At 38.6% G+C, this 15,251-nt stretch overlaps 2 protein-coding genes across 2 annotated transcripts; both read left to right on the top strand.

The window, feature by feature from the left end:
* The first annotated feature begins 638 nt into the window (after positions 1-638).
* Positions 639-7,555, top strand: LOC311494574 (mitochondrial carnitine/acylcarnitine carrier protein). The gene is made up of 9 exons (XM_084553672.1): positions 639-792; positions 1,852-1,938; positions 2,132-2,259; positions 4,372-4,462; positions 4,767-4,884; positions 5,053-5,125; positions 5,216-5,325; positions 6,521-6,642; positions 6,731-7,555. Exons 1-9 carry the CDS (start codon positions 691-693, stop codon positions 6,791-6,793), a joined length of 894 nt encoding a protein of 297 aa, XP_084409798.1. The 5' UTR covers positions 639-690; the 3' UTR covers positions 6,794-7,555.
* A 935-nt stretch (positions 7,556-8,490) lies between these two features.
* On the top strand, positions 8,491-15,008 carry tafazzin (tafazzin, phospholipid-lysophospholipid transacylase). The gene is made up of 10 exons (XM_084553665.1): positions 8,491-9,993; positions 10,114-10,242; positions 10,324-10,369; positions 10,446-10,531; positions 10,606-10,686; positions 10,785-10,826; positions 11,009-11,071; positions 12,000-12,052; positions 12,162-12,239; positions 12,669-15,008. Exons 1-10 carry the CDS (start codon positions 9,885-9,887, stop codon positions 12,768-12,770), a joined length of 789 nt encoding a protein of 262 aa, XP_084409791.1. The 5' UTR covers positions 8,491-9,884; the 3' UTR covers positions 12,771-15,008.
* Positions 15,009-15,251: the final 243 nt, after the last annotated feature.

The following is a 15,251-nucleotide window of genomic DNA, read 5'->3' as shown; positions in this document are numbered from 1 at the left end:
CCATCCAAGCAGCCTCTTCAGGTGTAAATGACTGCTGGGGAGTTTAAGTTTGTATTTAAAACATATGTGGGTGGTGGTGGTTTTTCACATGACTAGAGTCTGTAACGACCGGATACTGACCTGAAAATTGTGTAAATTTGTTTTGATCCTCTTTTCTTCCCCTAATGAATGATACTACAAGAAAATTTAGATAAAGCTGAAACCAGGCACTGACCCAGTCCAGTTTCCAGTATTGTTTATTTTATTTTATTTTTTTGATAATAAAACAGTATATTAATATGTAGAATGTGCGTTCTACACAGTTTTTGACGTTTATTTACTCCCCCCAACCACTAATTTAAAAAAGTTTTTCATTTCTACCACCAGATGTCGCCGTTTCTTTGTTCTACACGGTAGATAGTTATTGTAGCTATAGAATAGCATAGACACATACTTTTGAGTGTTTTATGAGTAAAACATGAGTTTAGTGGTGTTTTGTCGAGTTGAATGTGCATGTGTAGAGTAAGTGTTAACAGGAAAAGTAGTTTTCATTTCCGCTCAGCTGTCTGAAGCAAAGTCCAGCTTGGCAGACCGACAGCTGAGTGTCTCACTCCTCCCCTCACCGTGACACGGGTCCAGTGCGCGCAGACTGTCTGAGCTGTGAGAGGTGGACTACGGCCCGGCTGTCTGCTCTGACCATGCGGGGACAGGATGGGCGAAGAAGCAAGAGTTTCTCCGCTCAAGAACTTCGTGGCTGGAGGAGCCGGTGGAGCCTGTCTGCTGCTGGCCGGACACCCTCTGGACACCATCAAGGTGAATAACAGTCCAGACTGTGTGGTCCATCTGTGCTGCAGGTCGACCTGTACTTTAACACAGGTTTATCAAAATCGTAAAGAACATCCCCGAATCATCCCATAACCACTACTTCTTGTTTTATGCCGTGCTGAGAGGCTTTGTTCTGTTTTTGCTTCAGACAGGAAAAGTCAGTAATCGTGTAGGTGTGGAGGAGATTATTGATAAATCAGCTTAAAACGTCACAGAGGTCATGAGACAGCTACAAGGAGATGGAAGAATGGACACTGTGGCAGCAATGCTGCACAAGTATTGGTATTTTTAAACAGAAGAGTTCAGATTTTATCTCCAATAAAAGATGAATGTTTTTGTTTTGTTTTTGGATTATTAAAAAACTGTCATATAGTTTGTCAAAGAATCCAAACTATGAGATAAAAACAAAATTTATGAGATCAAAAGTTATGTTTAAGACATATATATATATATGTGTGTGTGTGTATGTGTGTGTGTGTGTGTGTCTGTGTGTGTGTGTGTGTTAAAATGATAAAATAAAGTCAAAATTGTGAAATAAAACATAAAACAATGACACAATAATGACTTAACATAAGAAGTGAATACAAATTAACTAAAATCTAATAAATGACAAGTAAAGATAAAAATATTACTTTAAAAAAAGGTCAAATAACAAAAAAGTCTTTAAAAATAGCATTTATCAGAAAATAATTGTCCAAGTTGTTGTGAAAATCTAATAAATAATTTATTGTTCATTCCTTTAAAAATTGTAGTCTTTCCTCTTAATGGAACTTAATTTCAACAGTGTTTCAGTTTATGCGTGACACTGTTGTTAAGCTATTGATTGTTCATAATGTGAGACTGTTTATCTAAGTGTGGCACACACAGTAACTGTCAGAGACAGGATGCAGCCAGCTTGTGTTTTTATCAGTGACCAGTAGCAGCGGCATCGATGGGTGTCTCCCCTATCTTGTGTTTGTCTCAACAATCCACCCTTTTCAAACTGCATGATCAGTGTCTTTGTGTATCTGTGTTTATCCTTCTTTCTAATCAATCTGTGTGCTTCAGGTGAGACTGCAGACACAACCCAAAGCTGCTCAGTATGTGATCTACACAGGAACGTACGACTGCTTCCGCAAGACTGTAGCCAAAGAGGTGAACACACACGCTACTTAATTAAATGCGTAGTTAATGAAGTATTGGCATTAAACGATCACAGAAGAAAAGCAACAGTAGATCTGCGGTTGAAGCTCATGTGGAGAACATTTCTGTGTCTTTCATGTCTTATAAGGAAGTTCACACTGTGTTGATGCTTTCATCTTTCCCCTATGTGTGTGTGTGTGTCCAGGGCATCCTCGGACTCTATAAAGGGATGGGGGCTCCCCTGGCAGGCGTGGCTCCCATGATGGCCATAAGCTTCTTTGGCTTCGGTCTGGGAAAACAACTCCTGCAGACGAATCCTGACAAACCACTAACGTTAGTAAAACACACACACACAGCTGTTTTTCCAATACTTCGGAGGACGCTGGAATGACTTACATTAATTTCCTTGGCACTACATTAACTTAAGCCTAAAACGAGACATTTAGATTATGGGGACTTGATTTTAATCTCTGAGCAAAGCATCTGCACAACGTGACTGTGTACATTGATTTATGACCTCACAACATGAGTAATATAAGTACTCACACACATAAACTTTTCTCTTTCTATACCTTTGGACCCTCTTTCACATAGTCCATTTCTAAGCTTCCAAAGCTGAAATGTGCAAGACTTACGTAGCATACTAAATGTAGCGTAAATATGGGCCCTGGAGGCATATAAACCAATCAAATGAGAATATAAGCTGTTGCATGCTCTCAAACAGACAGTCATGAAAACACCAGTACTAAGCAACTGTTGGTGTTTAGGAGCCACCAAGGATAACTGTTTTGCAAGCTATGACTGGGTAGCTTGCAAAGGAGTTATGAAAGAATGACGCTGTTGGGAATGTCAGCATTTTTTCACATATATAAGAAAATTACTAGAAAATCAATATGACTTATTACAATATAGTAACTCACTGTCCACCTCCATCATTTCTGAAAACATCAGTAATCAAGTAACAACTTCTAGACTTATCAAAAACTTCCACTTACGAGACTGTGAACAAGAGGCTCTCATATGGACTTTGCTCATGAACACAATGAACACAAGCCCATCTGACGGCAGGAAGTGACAGTCATGCTAGAAAGTTGAATAGTCAGAAAAAAGAGCTAAGAGACATGGCAATCTTTCGGTCATGTCCCAGTCCTATCCATATGACATTCACACTGTGTATCCAACTTGAACTAACCCATTCCTAACCATCAAACAGTGACTTGTTGCAGTGACGACATGCCAGAATGTCCCCTAGATGATTGCAGTACACTCCCACACATTGTTCGTGAGAGTGTTTTCTCTCCAGTGTGTTTGCAATACCTGGAACACAGCTCTATATATAACCATATATATGCCCGCCTGCCTCTCCTCCCCTGCCATTCGCTCATTTGCAGCAGCACACCCCCTTCACACCCCCTTTTCTCATGTTACCCAGACACCCACCGTCCCCACTGTCAGCTCCTGTCATGTGTCCCCTTCTGCCTCTCCGTCTATATCGGTGTTGCACGTGCTGGAAGCGACTCGCAGCCTCTGTCTCACCTCTGAAAAAGTTTTCATATCACGTTCAGCTAAGAGAGCAGAATTCACCTGTTCCTCTTCCACCTCTCTGGCAGCATACTGTGTTTATTTGTCATCTGTTACATTCTGTATTTTCCATCCACCTCATCAACACTAAACGTACAAGCACTATAACATGAAGTGTGTGCTAATGCGCTAATGCTGGTTTTTGTTTATGCAGAAATATCGTAGTAATTTATGGAAAATGTTTAACATAGCTTGTTTTTTTAATAAATCTGCCCTTATTCTTTTACATCAGCAGTGCATTAATGAACTATTTAAAACTCATGGTGATGTTATCCCACAACTCTGCAGTTTTTCTCAGGTCCGTGGGGTGTTTTAGAATCATTCAGCTCATTGTTTTGGTTTTACAGCCTGTTACTGTTTTAATCTACTACTGGCATAATGCTCAGCGCCGAATATCGGTTATCCAGTTGACTTAAGGCTTTTTCATTGGGCCTGTGTCCACATCCACAACCCTGTGCAGAGGTGCACAGGGTTGCCACAACACACCAAGTCGACATTCGGTCTGTAACTTTTACCGTGTGAAAAATGAGCTGGTCAGAGAGATCACTTTGACTAGCCAAAGGCATATGGACTGTACACTTAAGTTGCACTGGATCACGTGGATTAGCGTTGAATCAATGGGTTAGGGTCAGGGTGTGGACCGTATTCCACATCCTTGATGCTTGCTTCTTGGCAGCAATAAGGCCACCCTGGATTGTAGTATGTGTAGAAAAGAGAGGGAGAATATTGGATTTATACCCCTCCAAATGAATGACATTGTTGCTGTGAATGTGGAAATAAGCAACTGTATCCTGATGATGATGTTTCTCTGTGCTGTTTGATAGTTATTGTGTACTGAAATCTGTTCTATGCTGTTCTATTTAGAAAGATTCAATTATTCCTGTCTGGCTGTCTGGCAGGAGTCTTCACTACTGTGATTGTGGCTCCAGGTGAAAGGATCAAATGTTTACTGCAGGTAAGGTCTGATTTGTGTGTGCGTTTGTGTGTGTAAACATGCAAACAAACAATATATTTTTACAAAAATATGAGCTTTACAAAAATTTGCAATTCATTTGCGTTGGAATAAAAAGTATTCCACTCTGAAAATTAGATGAGTGAAAGTATAAAGTAGATTAGCATGTCATACTTCTATTTCCAGCACTGGACAAAGCCCAAACAAAGACAAGAGGAATACATAAAAGTATAAAAGTACTGCTTCGTTGTATGTTTATCTTTAAGTGTATGAGGTCAAGATTAGTTTCGAAATGTGTGCTTTCCAGGTGCAGTCTAGCAGTGGAGGGTCTAAGTATGCAGGTCCATTTGACTGTGCAGCCAGGCTCTATAAGGAGCAGGGGATCCGCAGTGTCTACAAAGGGACTCTACTGACTCTTATCAGAGGTACACTTAACTGTGTATGTGCAATATCTACATGTGTACGGCAGGGATTAAGACATGTAATGCAACTTCCAGCAGAGGGAGCAAAAAGACTGATTTTGTTCATAGGTGTGGTTTTTGAATCCAAAACGGATTTACAACCTCACATGTTTGCGCTTCTTTCTGTCTCAGATGTGCCTTCTAACGGTCTGTACTTCCTGACATATGAATGCCTGAAAAACCTCCTGACTCCTGAGGGTCAAAGGTCAGTTGCCATGGTGACAGCAGAGACTTTGAGAGCCAATATTTTTGAGATATTGTAATTTTTACTTTTCACTTTCTTTCTGTGTGTCAGTGTTTCTCAGCTCAGCACTCCCAACATCATCCTAGCTGGTGGAGTAGCGGGAATATTAAACTGGACGATCGCTCTTCCTCCAGACGTCCTCAAATCCAACTTCCAGACAGGTTAGACCTGAGGTCCATGCAAAGCTATGTATTGAGATTTATAGAAGACAGAAAGGGACAGGAAAAAAAATCTATATTTAGAATCACTGCTGTACTCCGTGTATTATGCTGCAATAACAGCAGACAGTAATGTATCTGAAATTTTCGTCATCACCACTCAAGCGTAAACATTTTTTTTTTTTAATTTTTTGAGTTATGCTGCTAAACAGCTGATTTAGCTCGACAGCTGACAAGGCTGGCAGTGGAGAAACAACTGTCCTAACACTGTGTCTATCAGCTCTTCCACTAACTGACACACTGTGTTGGGAAAGTTAAACATCAGTTAAACAAGAAAAAACATCATAGCAATCATATATAAAAGATATTTCCATTACTAATTACTTTACAGAAAGACTAAATTACTACTCTATTCTGCTTAGCTCCGTTGTATCCTCTGTACTTTAGTGTTCAGTCTTTGTTTTTTGCTGTTTGAGTTAACAGCACACGTGGTTGTTAATGAGGAAGGGCTGCTTTTCACTTTCCACCATGCTAGATTTGATCCTGCTGCCACCACCAGAAACAATTCAACATGTCTTGGAATCAAAAATAGGAAATTAAGTCAGCCTAGTATTTAAAGGCTACAGTGGTTTGCTCCGTTCCAGAGATCCTGTTCTCACAGTGACCTCACTGCCTGGTTCCTACATCCTTTGAACAAAATTCAGGTGACTCCTGAAAGCAGGCTTACAGGTGCCTAATATTGGCAAAACAATATGTGAAAAGGACAACTTTTTTCAGGAGCTAACTGTCTTACTTGACCTCTAGTTCCTGCACAGAGCAGATAAACTGACACCGTAATTGTTAAATGGATTTAAACTGGGATTAGTCATTGCTAATCGTAATCCTTTAAGTCACTCGTCACAGAATTTTAACATTCACATTCCTAATTAACATGTTTGTTTAATCAATCAAAGAAAAAAACGGAACGCTACACCAAGTTAAAAAAAAAAACCCTAATAATCCATTAATTGTCTTCTCTGCAAAGCATCTGTCCAATTAACATCTAGCCCTTGATATATTAATATAAAGCTACACAAATCAAAACTAAAATCATCACACCTCTGCTACATCTCATGTTAGAAAAATGTTCACTTATAAAGCCAGTCACTAACAAAGAAGATTGCTCCCCTTTACCTTCTGTGTGCGTGTGTGGGTTTAGCTGCAGATGGGAAGTACAGGGGTCTGGTCGACGTCCTGAGATCGCTGCTTCGAGAAGAAGGACCTAAAGGCCTCTATAAGGGATTCAATGCTGTCTTTCTAAGAGCCTTCCCGGCCAACGCGGTAATGCCTAAATAATAAATATAAACTAATATCTCTATTTGTACATATATATACAGTACATCATAACTTGTCTTCCTCTCTCTCTTAGGCCTGTTTTCTGGGGTTTGAGGTGGCATTAAAGGGACTGAACACTCTCGCACCCAGCTGGTGAAATAGTTAGTTTGTTATGAAGAGATAGTGACAGCAGCTTCTCTCTTAAGCAAAACTCTGTGCTGAGTTACAGCAGAGCTTCTCCGTACCTCAAACAGTCTTGTGAGTGAATTGTTTCTCTCGAGTCACATCTCAGGAATGTGGAATGTAAATGATTATTGTATTCTTAAGTGTACTTTTACATTTAATTTTACAAATTAATTTTTTTAATTCTCATCCTTCGTAATCAAGATTTTACACTCACTTTGTGAAAAGCTGTGCCCTTTTAATGCACATTTATGAATGTATGATTTATACGTACAGTTTATTTATTCAGTATTCTATATATATAGTTTTCTTTGGAGGGACGTGGAAGGGTGTGAGTCTGGTCACTATTTAAGAATCGGAAACTGTGATGTTTGTAAAATGTCACATAAGATCGTTTAACTCGCTTTAGTTTTACATGGTTTAATCTGACACTTCCAAAATTACAGTATATTCATTTATCTGAAGGTAAATAAATATGTTTGGACAGTGTGTGTTTTATAAGATCTGTGAATGAGTATTTCAATAAAATGTTTTCAATTTGCTGTATAAAATACTGTGTCAGCTGTTTACATCAGTGCTTAATTACCTCTCTGTGGTCTAAAATAGTCAGGATCTTGAGGTGATTTCCATCAAACCTTGAGGACCTGTATTTCTTAGATTTCCTGAGTCGGTATGCTGGTTTTAGTACTTTAAGATATTATGTTTACATGGTGAATGTTCAATAAAATAATCTGAATAATATAGATCTTGAGCCTTTTAGTGAGGTATCAAAAGTGCTCAAGCTGAGGCAGAATAAATTGGGAGTGGAAAAAATGCAAACACTGGAAAGGGTGGAGCAGAAGCTTTGACAACAAACAAAACTAGATATAGACAGTCTGCAAAAAATAAAAAATCATGATACAATCATACATGTGACTAGTTTGGGGGGATATGCGACAAATGTGACTTGTTCAGTTTGAGCCTTGGGCCATTTGTTTATTCCTCTCCATCACAAAATGATTATTTTGTTGTAAATACAGTGAAAGAACAAATGGGAGATTTGGTATTTTTCTGTTTTACATAAATAATCATATTCACCATCCAGTCTATGGCATTATATTTGTGTCACATTCCTGAACACGCAGCACAGAGAACTGCAAGCTGCCAGCACATAAAGGATATTTTACAGAGAAAATATTCTCTAGCAAATAATAACTTAATTTTAGGTTTCTGTATGCTCTGATAACGGCATAGATATCTTCTGTTCAATTTTTTTGTCATTATATTTATTTATTTTCCTATTTTTTTTATTTTTTTTATTCATTCGTGTATGCCTAGGTTAAAGAGTATCAGGAGGTCAACACACTAGAGCCGTGTGACCTTTGGCCTACTTCACAGCATCCGTTACCCATAGATCCGAGTTTCTCAACCCGGAAGCGGGTGGTGTTACTATATTCAACGCGGTTTAACAGTATGTGACCTCCGCTGTCATTATTCATGAAGCCCTAGTCCGAGAGAATACGTTTAAAGCCAAAGGGACGCCCACCACAAGTTACAAATATGAAAAACTATCACGTTAAAACGTCTAATTCTTGAAAACTACAATACCCACAATTCGGTGCGCGTACGGTCTCTTCCGGTGTCGGTGAACCACCAGGCTGTCAGGAGAAGAAAGGTGAGATAAATCTTTGATCTTGTGATGGGTTTTTTTGCACTCAGTGAGTTTTAACGTGTTTAGATGTAATATATGCAAAGATGCTCTACATCTTATTTGTATATTTAAAAGCGAAAAGGCCGTTTGTTGGCTAATTTAAGTTACAGAGTGTCAGTGATGTGTAAATAGGCAATAGGTTTTGAATGAATATGTGATTGTATCCACTGTATAACCTTAGCCGAGACAGAAGCCCATGCTTTGATTTGTTATTTTACAGTTTATGAACTTATATCTACAGAGCTAGCTTATTTGTTGGCGTATTTATCGCGTCTCACATAGTGTCTGTAAACTTTGGCAAGTGGTTAGCTGGCTAAGCTAGCTGGCTAAGCTAGCTGTTGTACAGAGCCCAGAATATTTTGACCTGAGCGGACTCGACCTCACTAACCCCTCAAATGTCTAAGAGAAATGTAAATTCACCACTAGAGACTTGGAAGCAAGACAGTATGACTGAAAACGACTCTTTACAGACAGTCGCTTTTGACTAAGTAGACTAAGTAGTGTTTTGTCAGCTTATCATCTGATAAATGGGGGTATGGCAATTACAGACTGATACAGTTTTCAAGTGTTTGCTGTACAGGTGCTATACATGTAACCGAGTTCTGTAGTGATTTGATTACGTTTTTGACAAAATGTCCTGACTTTTAATTCCTACACTCCTAAAATGTAACGGCTTTCAGTAAAATCTCCCACAGCTGGTGATGCCCGAATCTTACATTTGTACATGTATAATACCTGCTGCATGTATGCTGTATCCAGATAAATTCTGGTCACTCCTGATGCTCTCTTCTCCTCATGTCCTCCAGTCTCTTCTGTCCCACATCCCTTGTTTTCTGTCTCTCTGTCTGGCTGGCCTCAAGGAGATATGTCCCCTTATATGAGCTGGGTCCTGCTCATGGATTTTTCCTGTTAAAATTGGGTTTTTTGGATCGCCACCTTCATCTTAGTGCTTGCTCTGGGGTTTTCAGTCTCTGGGTTCTGTAAAGTGGACACCAATTAAATTGTTATTGACACTATATAAATAAAATGGAAATTGAATTTAAAATTGGATCTGTCACTATCTTTGCTTAGTTTACACTAGCTTAGGTTATTGCTTCATACAGCAACCTGAAGAGGCTTTCAAAAGACACATTAAATGATTTAAAAATAAATGTCAAAATTTATCCGAGACATAATTTCAGTCCTCAGCTGGAATCCAGCTCTAAAAACTAATTTCCTATACTACAAATGCTCGCACATGTTTTCTGTTTTATACATTTGAAGTGTACAAACTCCAGTGTTCCTTTAATATAACATCCATTGTTTACTATTTCTTTGGCTCTGTGTTTGTGTCAGGTTAGTGTATGTGTGGATGTAGTGTCTGTCGAGTGCTGCGATGCCCCTGGAGGTCAAATGGCCGTTCCCACAGTGCCCTGCTCTGGCATGGAGGATCTCCAGCACACTGATCATGGGCATGGTGGGCTCCTATTCCTACTTCTGGACCAGTAAGTTGTACTTGTGTGTGTATATATATATATACAGTGCATACACACGTAATATTTTTTTTTGCTGAACTAACACAGAGATGTTCTGCTCACTCATTTTTGTCATCTCTCCATCTTCAGAGTACATGAACTCCCTGACAGTCCACAACCACAAGGTTTTATGGAACCTGATTGATCAGAGGCCCTCTGACACCCCCCTCATCACTCTGTCCAACCACCAGTCCTGTATGGACGACCCACATATCTGGGGTAAGAACAGATGCGCAATCTGAAACTGAAACTGTTGTTTCATGTAGTTAAATTAATATTAATACTTCCTGTGTGTGACAGGTGTATTGAATCTTAGACAGCTGTGGACCTTCAACAAGATGCGGTGGTGAGTTGTATCATTCCTCATCCCAGTCACTCATTTATATCGGTTAGCTCGATTATAGTTTATTTACTTGCAATAGGACCCCAACAGCATCTGACATTTGCTTCACAAAAGAGCTCTACTCCAGATTCTTCAGCCGTGGAAAGTGTGTTCCCGTCTGCAGAGGTGAGCATCTCTTTGCCTCCACCTTTTTCTTCTAGTCTGTTGAACGAACGACTCACACAATGAGATTTGTTCAGGCGATGGTGTTTACCAGAAAGGAATGGATTTTATTCTGGAGAAACTGAACAGAGGAGAATGGGTGCACATTTTTCCAGAAGGTATGCTAACCCTCCTCCTCACATTGTATTGTTACAGTTGTTTTCCCCTCTCTTTTTTTTTTTTTTTTTTTATAAGCCGTTCTTTTCTCAATTAACAGGCAAAGTCAACATGACTGAGGAATTCATACGCTTAAAATGGGGTGAGTTGAACGCATGATTTTGAGTGTTTGTGTCGCTGTAATGACACCTGTTGACCACCTACAGTAAGAGTGTACCGTGTAGGTTTGTGAGTTGTCTGTATAATGACTCTTTGTAATTGTCAGCGATGAAGTGATTGTAGTTGAGGTGCTCAGTGAGATAACATTTCTCATTTGTGTTTTAGGCGTCGGTCGGCTGATAGCAGAGTGCTCCCTTAATCCAGTTATCCTGCCGCTCTGGCATGTTGGTGAGTAACTCGCTATCAACAGTTCCCACCACATACACTCGGTGAGAACTTAATGAGGAGCTCCACACTAATCCTGGTCATCCTGGTCATTTTGCCTTCAAAACAGCCTTTGGAGTAAGGAAGATTCTGCTCCAGGTTTACATGACTGATCACATCAGATTTGCCAGATGCACATTCACCCTGCGTATCTCAAATTGTACCACGTCACATAGGTCTTCCACTGGCTTCAGATCTGGAGGCAGAGGAGGTCGTTCAACATTCACTGAATTCATGATTAGGGAACCTGTTTCAAACTATTACTACTTTGTAGCATGCAGAGTTATCCCTCTGGAAGCAGCCATTAGAAGATGATACACTGTGGCTACAAAGGGATGCACATGATGATCAGCAGCAATACTCTGGACTGTTGACTCAAACTTGGTTGTCTCCATGTATTCATGCTGTTGATTCTGACCTACCATCTGCAGCCTTGGCAGATATTGGAGACTTTCTGTTCTTGGCTGACAGATCTAAAAGTTGCTTTTTATTGTTGTCAATTAGAGACATATGTCCAAATTTAAAGAAAGAGAAATAAATCTTGTGGCATTGCTCAGTCAGATTTACACATTACAGTCACTGGGAGGCATGTTCCAATCCCACACAACTGTTCCACCATCCTGTTGTCCCCAAATAGTCTCTAGAGCCCAAAACATTTACCGGAAAAACAAATTGACAAGAACTAAGTAAAATGATTGCGCCTTCTTTAATAATGTAATGTCTGGTACTTAAAAAACGCCACTGCTGGAACCAGGGGGTTTGAAGCTGAGAGCTACATAGAGTTTAAAGTACATACATTAAAAATGTGCGTCTTTTCGTGGAAAACAAAATGCTGGCTGCTTTAAATGAAAACTAAAGTAGCCGTCTTCTACATGTTCTGCTTTTGTCTCAGGCTTGAGCGACGTTTTGCCAAATGTGACGCCCTACATTCCTCGGACTGGGAAGGTAGAACCACTTAAATCTAACACTAGAATATTGTGTTTATGTGTTTTTTCCATCATTCATTTTTGTTTCCAGTGCGTGGCTGTAGTTTTAACTGCTGCTTTGCTTCCAGAAAATCACAGTCCTGGTGGGGAAACCTTTCAGTGTCAAAGAACTTGTTGAATCCCTTCGAGCTGAAAACAAGAGCCAGGTGAGGACATAATGGATTTCTTATGGACACAATTTATGCATTTAGGTTGAGTAAGGCTGCAGTTCTGGTACAGACACACCATTTAAGCCCAACAGATTTCTACAGATAGTTAAATATTTAGGTTTTATCATTTTGATAAAAACTTCCACTATGAGGTTTTGCATTCTGCATTTTTTCGTTAGTGGTTTTCACTACGAAACATAAAAACAAAACGGTGAAAAAGTGATGTCCTGTTGTCCAGCCAACCATCCAAACCCCAAAGACATTGAGGTTGTTGCATTTTATTTTGAACTTTTATTGTAAATTGAAGTGTAAAAAGTAATGAATGTCAAAATAATTGCCAATTATTTGTGTTGTTGGGGTCACTTGAGGTTATCTTTGAAAGAAAGTATTATTACAACAATTTCTTCCTTTAAATATTCCCTCCAGCTGGAAATGAGGAAGACCTTGACTGATTTCATCCAGGTGGAGTTTCGAAGCCTGAAAGCTCAGGCCGAGGCACTCCATGGGCAGATACAGACCAAATCCTGAGTCCCAGCTGCCCTGCCTCTGCCTAGTTACACTCCTCACAGCCAACAGGACTTACAACTGTTTACCTTTATTGTGAGGGTACTACCTTTTTAAATACCGAGCCGTTTTTTGTGGTCTGCTTTCCCCCTTCTCTCTGATGGAGCGCTTCCACGCTGCAAAGTCCTAAGAAGCTCCAGAACGTTTCTGGAAACGGGATCTCAGCCGGTGAACAAACTGATGTTAATTTCTCCAACGATAAGTGCAACAGAAACTCCTTTGTATTTGAACCATTGTTCAAAAGCACGTTTAACCACATTTTTGATTAATTTAACACACTTAGTTGCTAGGATACGCCACTGCCTCCTAGGATGGCACAGGCAAAAAAGATGAATTATTAAGTTACTTGATGAACATATACTTATGGTTTAGTCCAGACGAGTAAAAAGGTCATTAATTGTTAGAGCCTCCAGATTTAATTTCTACAAGGGACTGAATTTTATCAGTGTTACTCATTTAACAGCTCAGTTGAGCTGCTCAGCTGTTTCAGCTCTTTACCTCACTGGTACAATCAACCTATCCAATGCCTTAGGAATGACATCAGTTTTGGATGATTCAGCACTTCACAATTTATGTTCAATGCCAAAGTGGAAAACGTCTTTAATCACCTTTTTTTTTTTTTGTAGATGCATGTATGATTAATAATATCTTGCAGTGCTGACAAATACATTACTTTGCTAGCAATAAGGCTGAAATCAGTTAGATACAGTTACATTCACTTACACTGATTGCATGCTTCTTTGGTTCTTCTGAGTTCCTCCTGCACAGGAAAGTCATTTAAATCCAGTGTGGGAATGATGGACTCCATCAATAATAAGAAAAGCTAAAATAGTTAAAATTCTTGAAAAGAATTGTGTTCTTGTTGTCTTGTCTGAACACACTATAACAGTAATTTGCTTTCCAAGTGACAAAAAAGAAAGTGTCATTGAATGTAATCAGTGGTTTTGCAGAATCATCCAATCTTGATGTACTTGTCTGGCGATGGGGTCAGACCAAACTCTTACCCCATATTTAGGAGACCTTTACACAAAGCTGCTGTTTGCTGAAGTACTAAATATTAGTATGAACATGGATTGACCTGGATTTTTTTATTTGTAATTAATGAAAAATCAGGGAATCAGCAGAAGTATTCTCGCTGTCCTCAGGAAGAGGAAGAGTAAATGATTGTCAGGATGTGTGATGATAATGCTTTACATACATCCATGCATCTTAAAATCAGTTAAACCTTCAGTGCACCACTTGTTCCCTGTAGTCTCTCTTTATGTTCAAATCGATTTTGCTGATCCTTTCTTACTAACCAAAGTAATTTCTTTTTCGGATTGTTTATTAAATGCAGTTCTTTTTGTCCTGTAGATCATTAGAATCTCTGAATGCTGCCCCGTCACAGATGTGTAAATAACCCATTTTATCATAAACATCAATGGCTTTTATAAGGGAGAAAAGGCCACAACTGGATGGTGTGTGGTTGTTTTATAAATGTTCCGCCTTACTGTGATTGCCACTCTTTCCTACTCTGTGAATGCCAATAAAATATTCGATTTTTCTATATTTTAATTTGTACCGCTTGCACCTCATCTCTAAACACTTCTGCACAATTCATAATGACAAAGAATAAAAAATGTAATGTACATTGTATATTTGCATCTGGAGATTTAACTTCACTTTTAAGAAAATTAATGAATTAAAAAGTTTAAAATGTATCTTTTCAAAGGTGTTGTCAAAAGATTAAGGCTAGCTGTTTCCCCCTGTGCCCAGTCTTATTGCTTAACTAAGATAACTAGCTATCAGTAGTAATTTAATGTTCGATGTACTGGTATGATTTCCCACACTAACTCTTTAAACTGTTTAAAATGCATTGGTTTTAAGCAGCCATTGATTTAAATGACCTTGTGCTGTATTTTACTTGTTTAAATTGAATTAACACAGTTGCAGACTATCTTCAGTTGAGCAGCAGAAGGAAAGTTTTGTCTCTATATATGTACAAAAAATAGCTTTACTTCAAAATATAAGTAAGTAGAATTTGTAGAGAAATTTAATAATCAGTGTGCAATGTAATTATCACAAGTATTTTTTTCCTTACACCTGTTTGTCTTGTACTCTGTACATTGTATTAAGGAAAGCATGCTCACAACAACAAATAGAACAATTAATAGGGAGGAAGAGTGAGATAACTGGTTTGCTTGGCAGTGAAAATGTTTTATAAGGACCATATAGTTTTAGTTTTGTTTCATATGTGATGTATTTACATATTTATTACTTTTACTTTGAATTATTAGTAATTCAAAGTAAATACTGAAAAGTTCAATATGAAATAAATGTCATTTAATAATAATTAAGAGATTAAAACAGAATTTAAGAAAATAAAATATTCCATAATAAAAAAATTGTAATGAAATGAAATGAAAAATAGTTACTTTATAATATAATCGTATTAAATATAAATAT

This window comes from Chelon labrosus (genome assembly GCF_963514085.1).
Source record: "Chelon labrosus genome assembly, chromosome: 10".
Classification (NCBI taxonomy): domain Eukaryota; kingdom Metazoa; phylum Chordata; class Actinopteri; order Mugiliformes; family Mugilidae; genus Chelon; species Chelon labrosus.
This window is presented reverse-complemented; position numbering and strand designations above follow the sequence as displayed.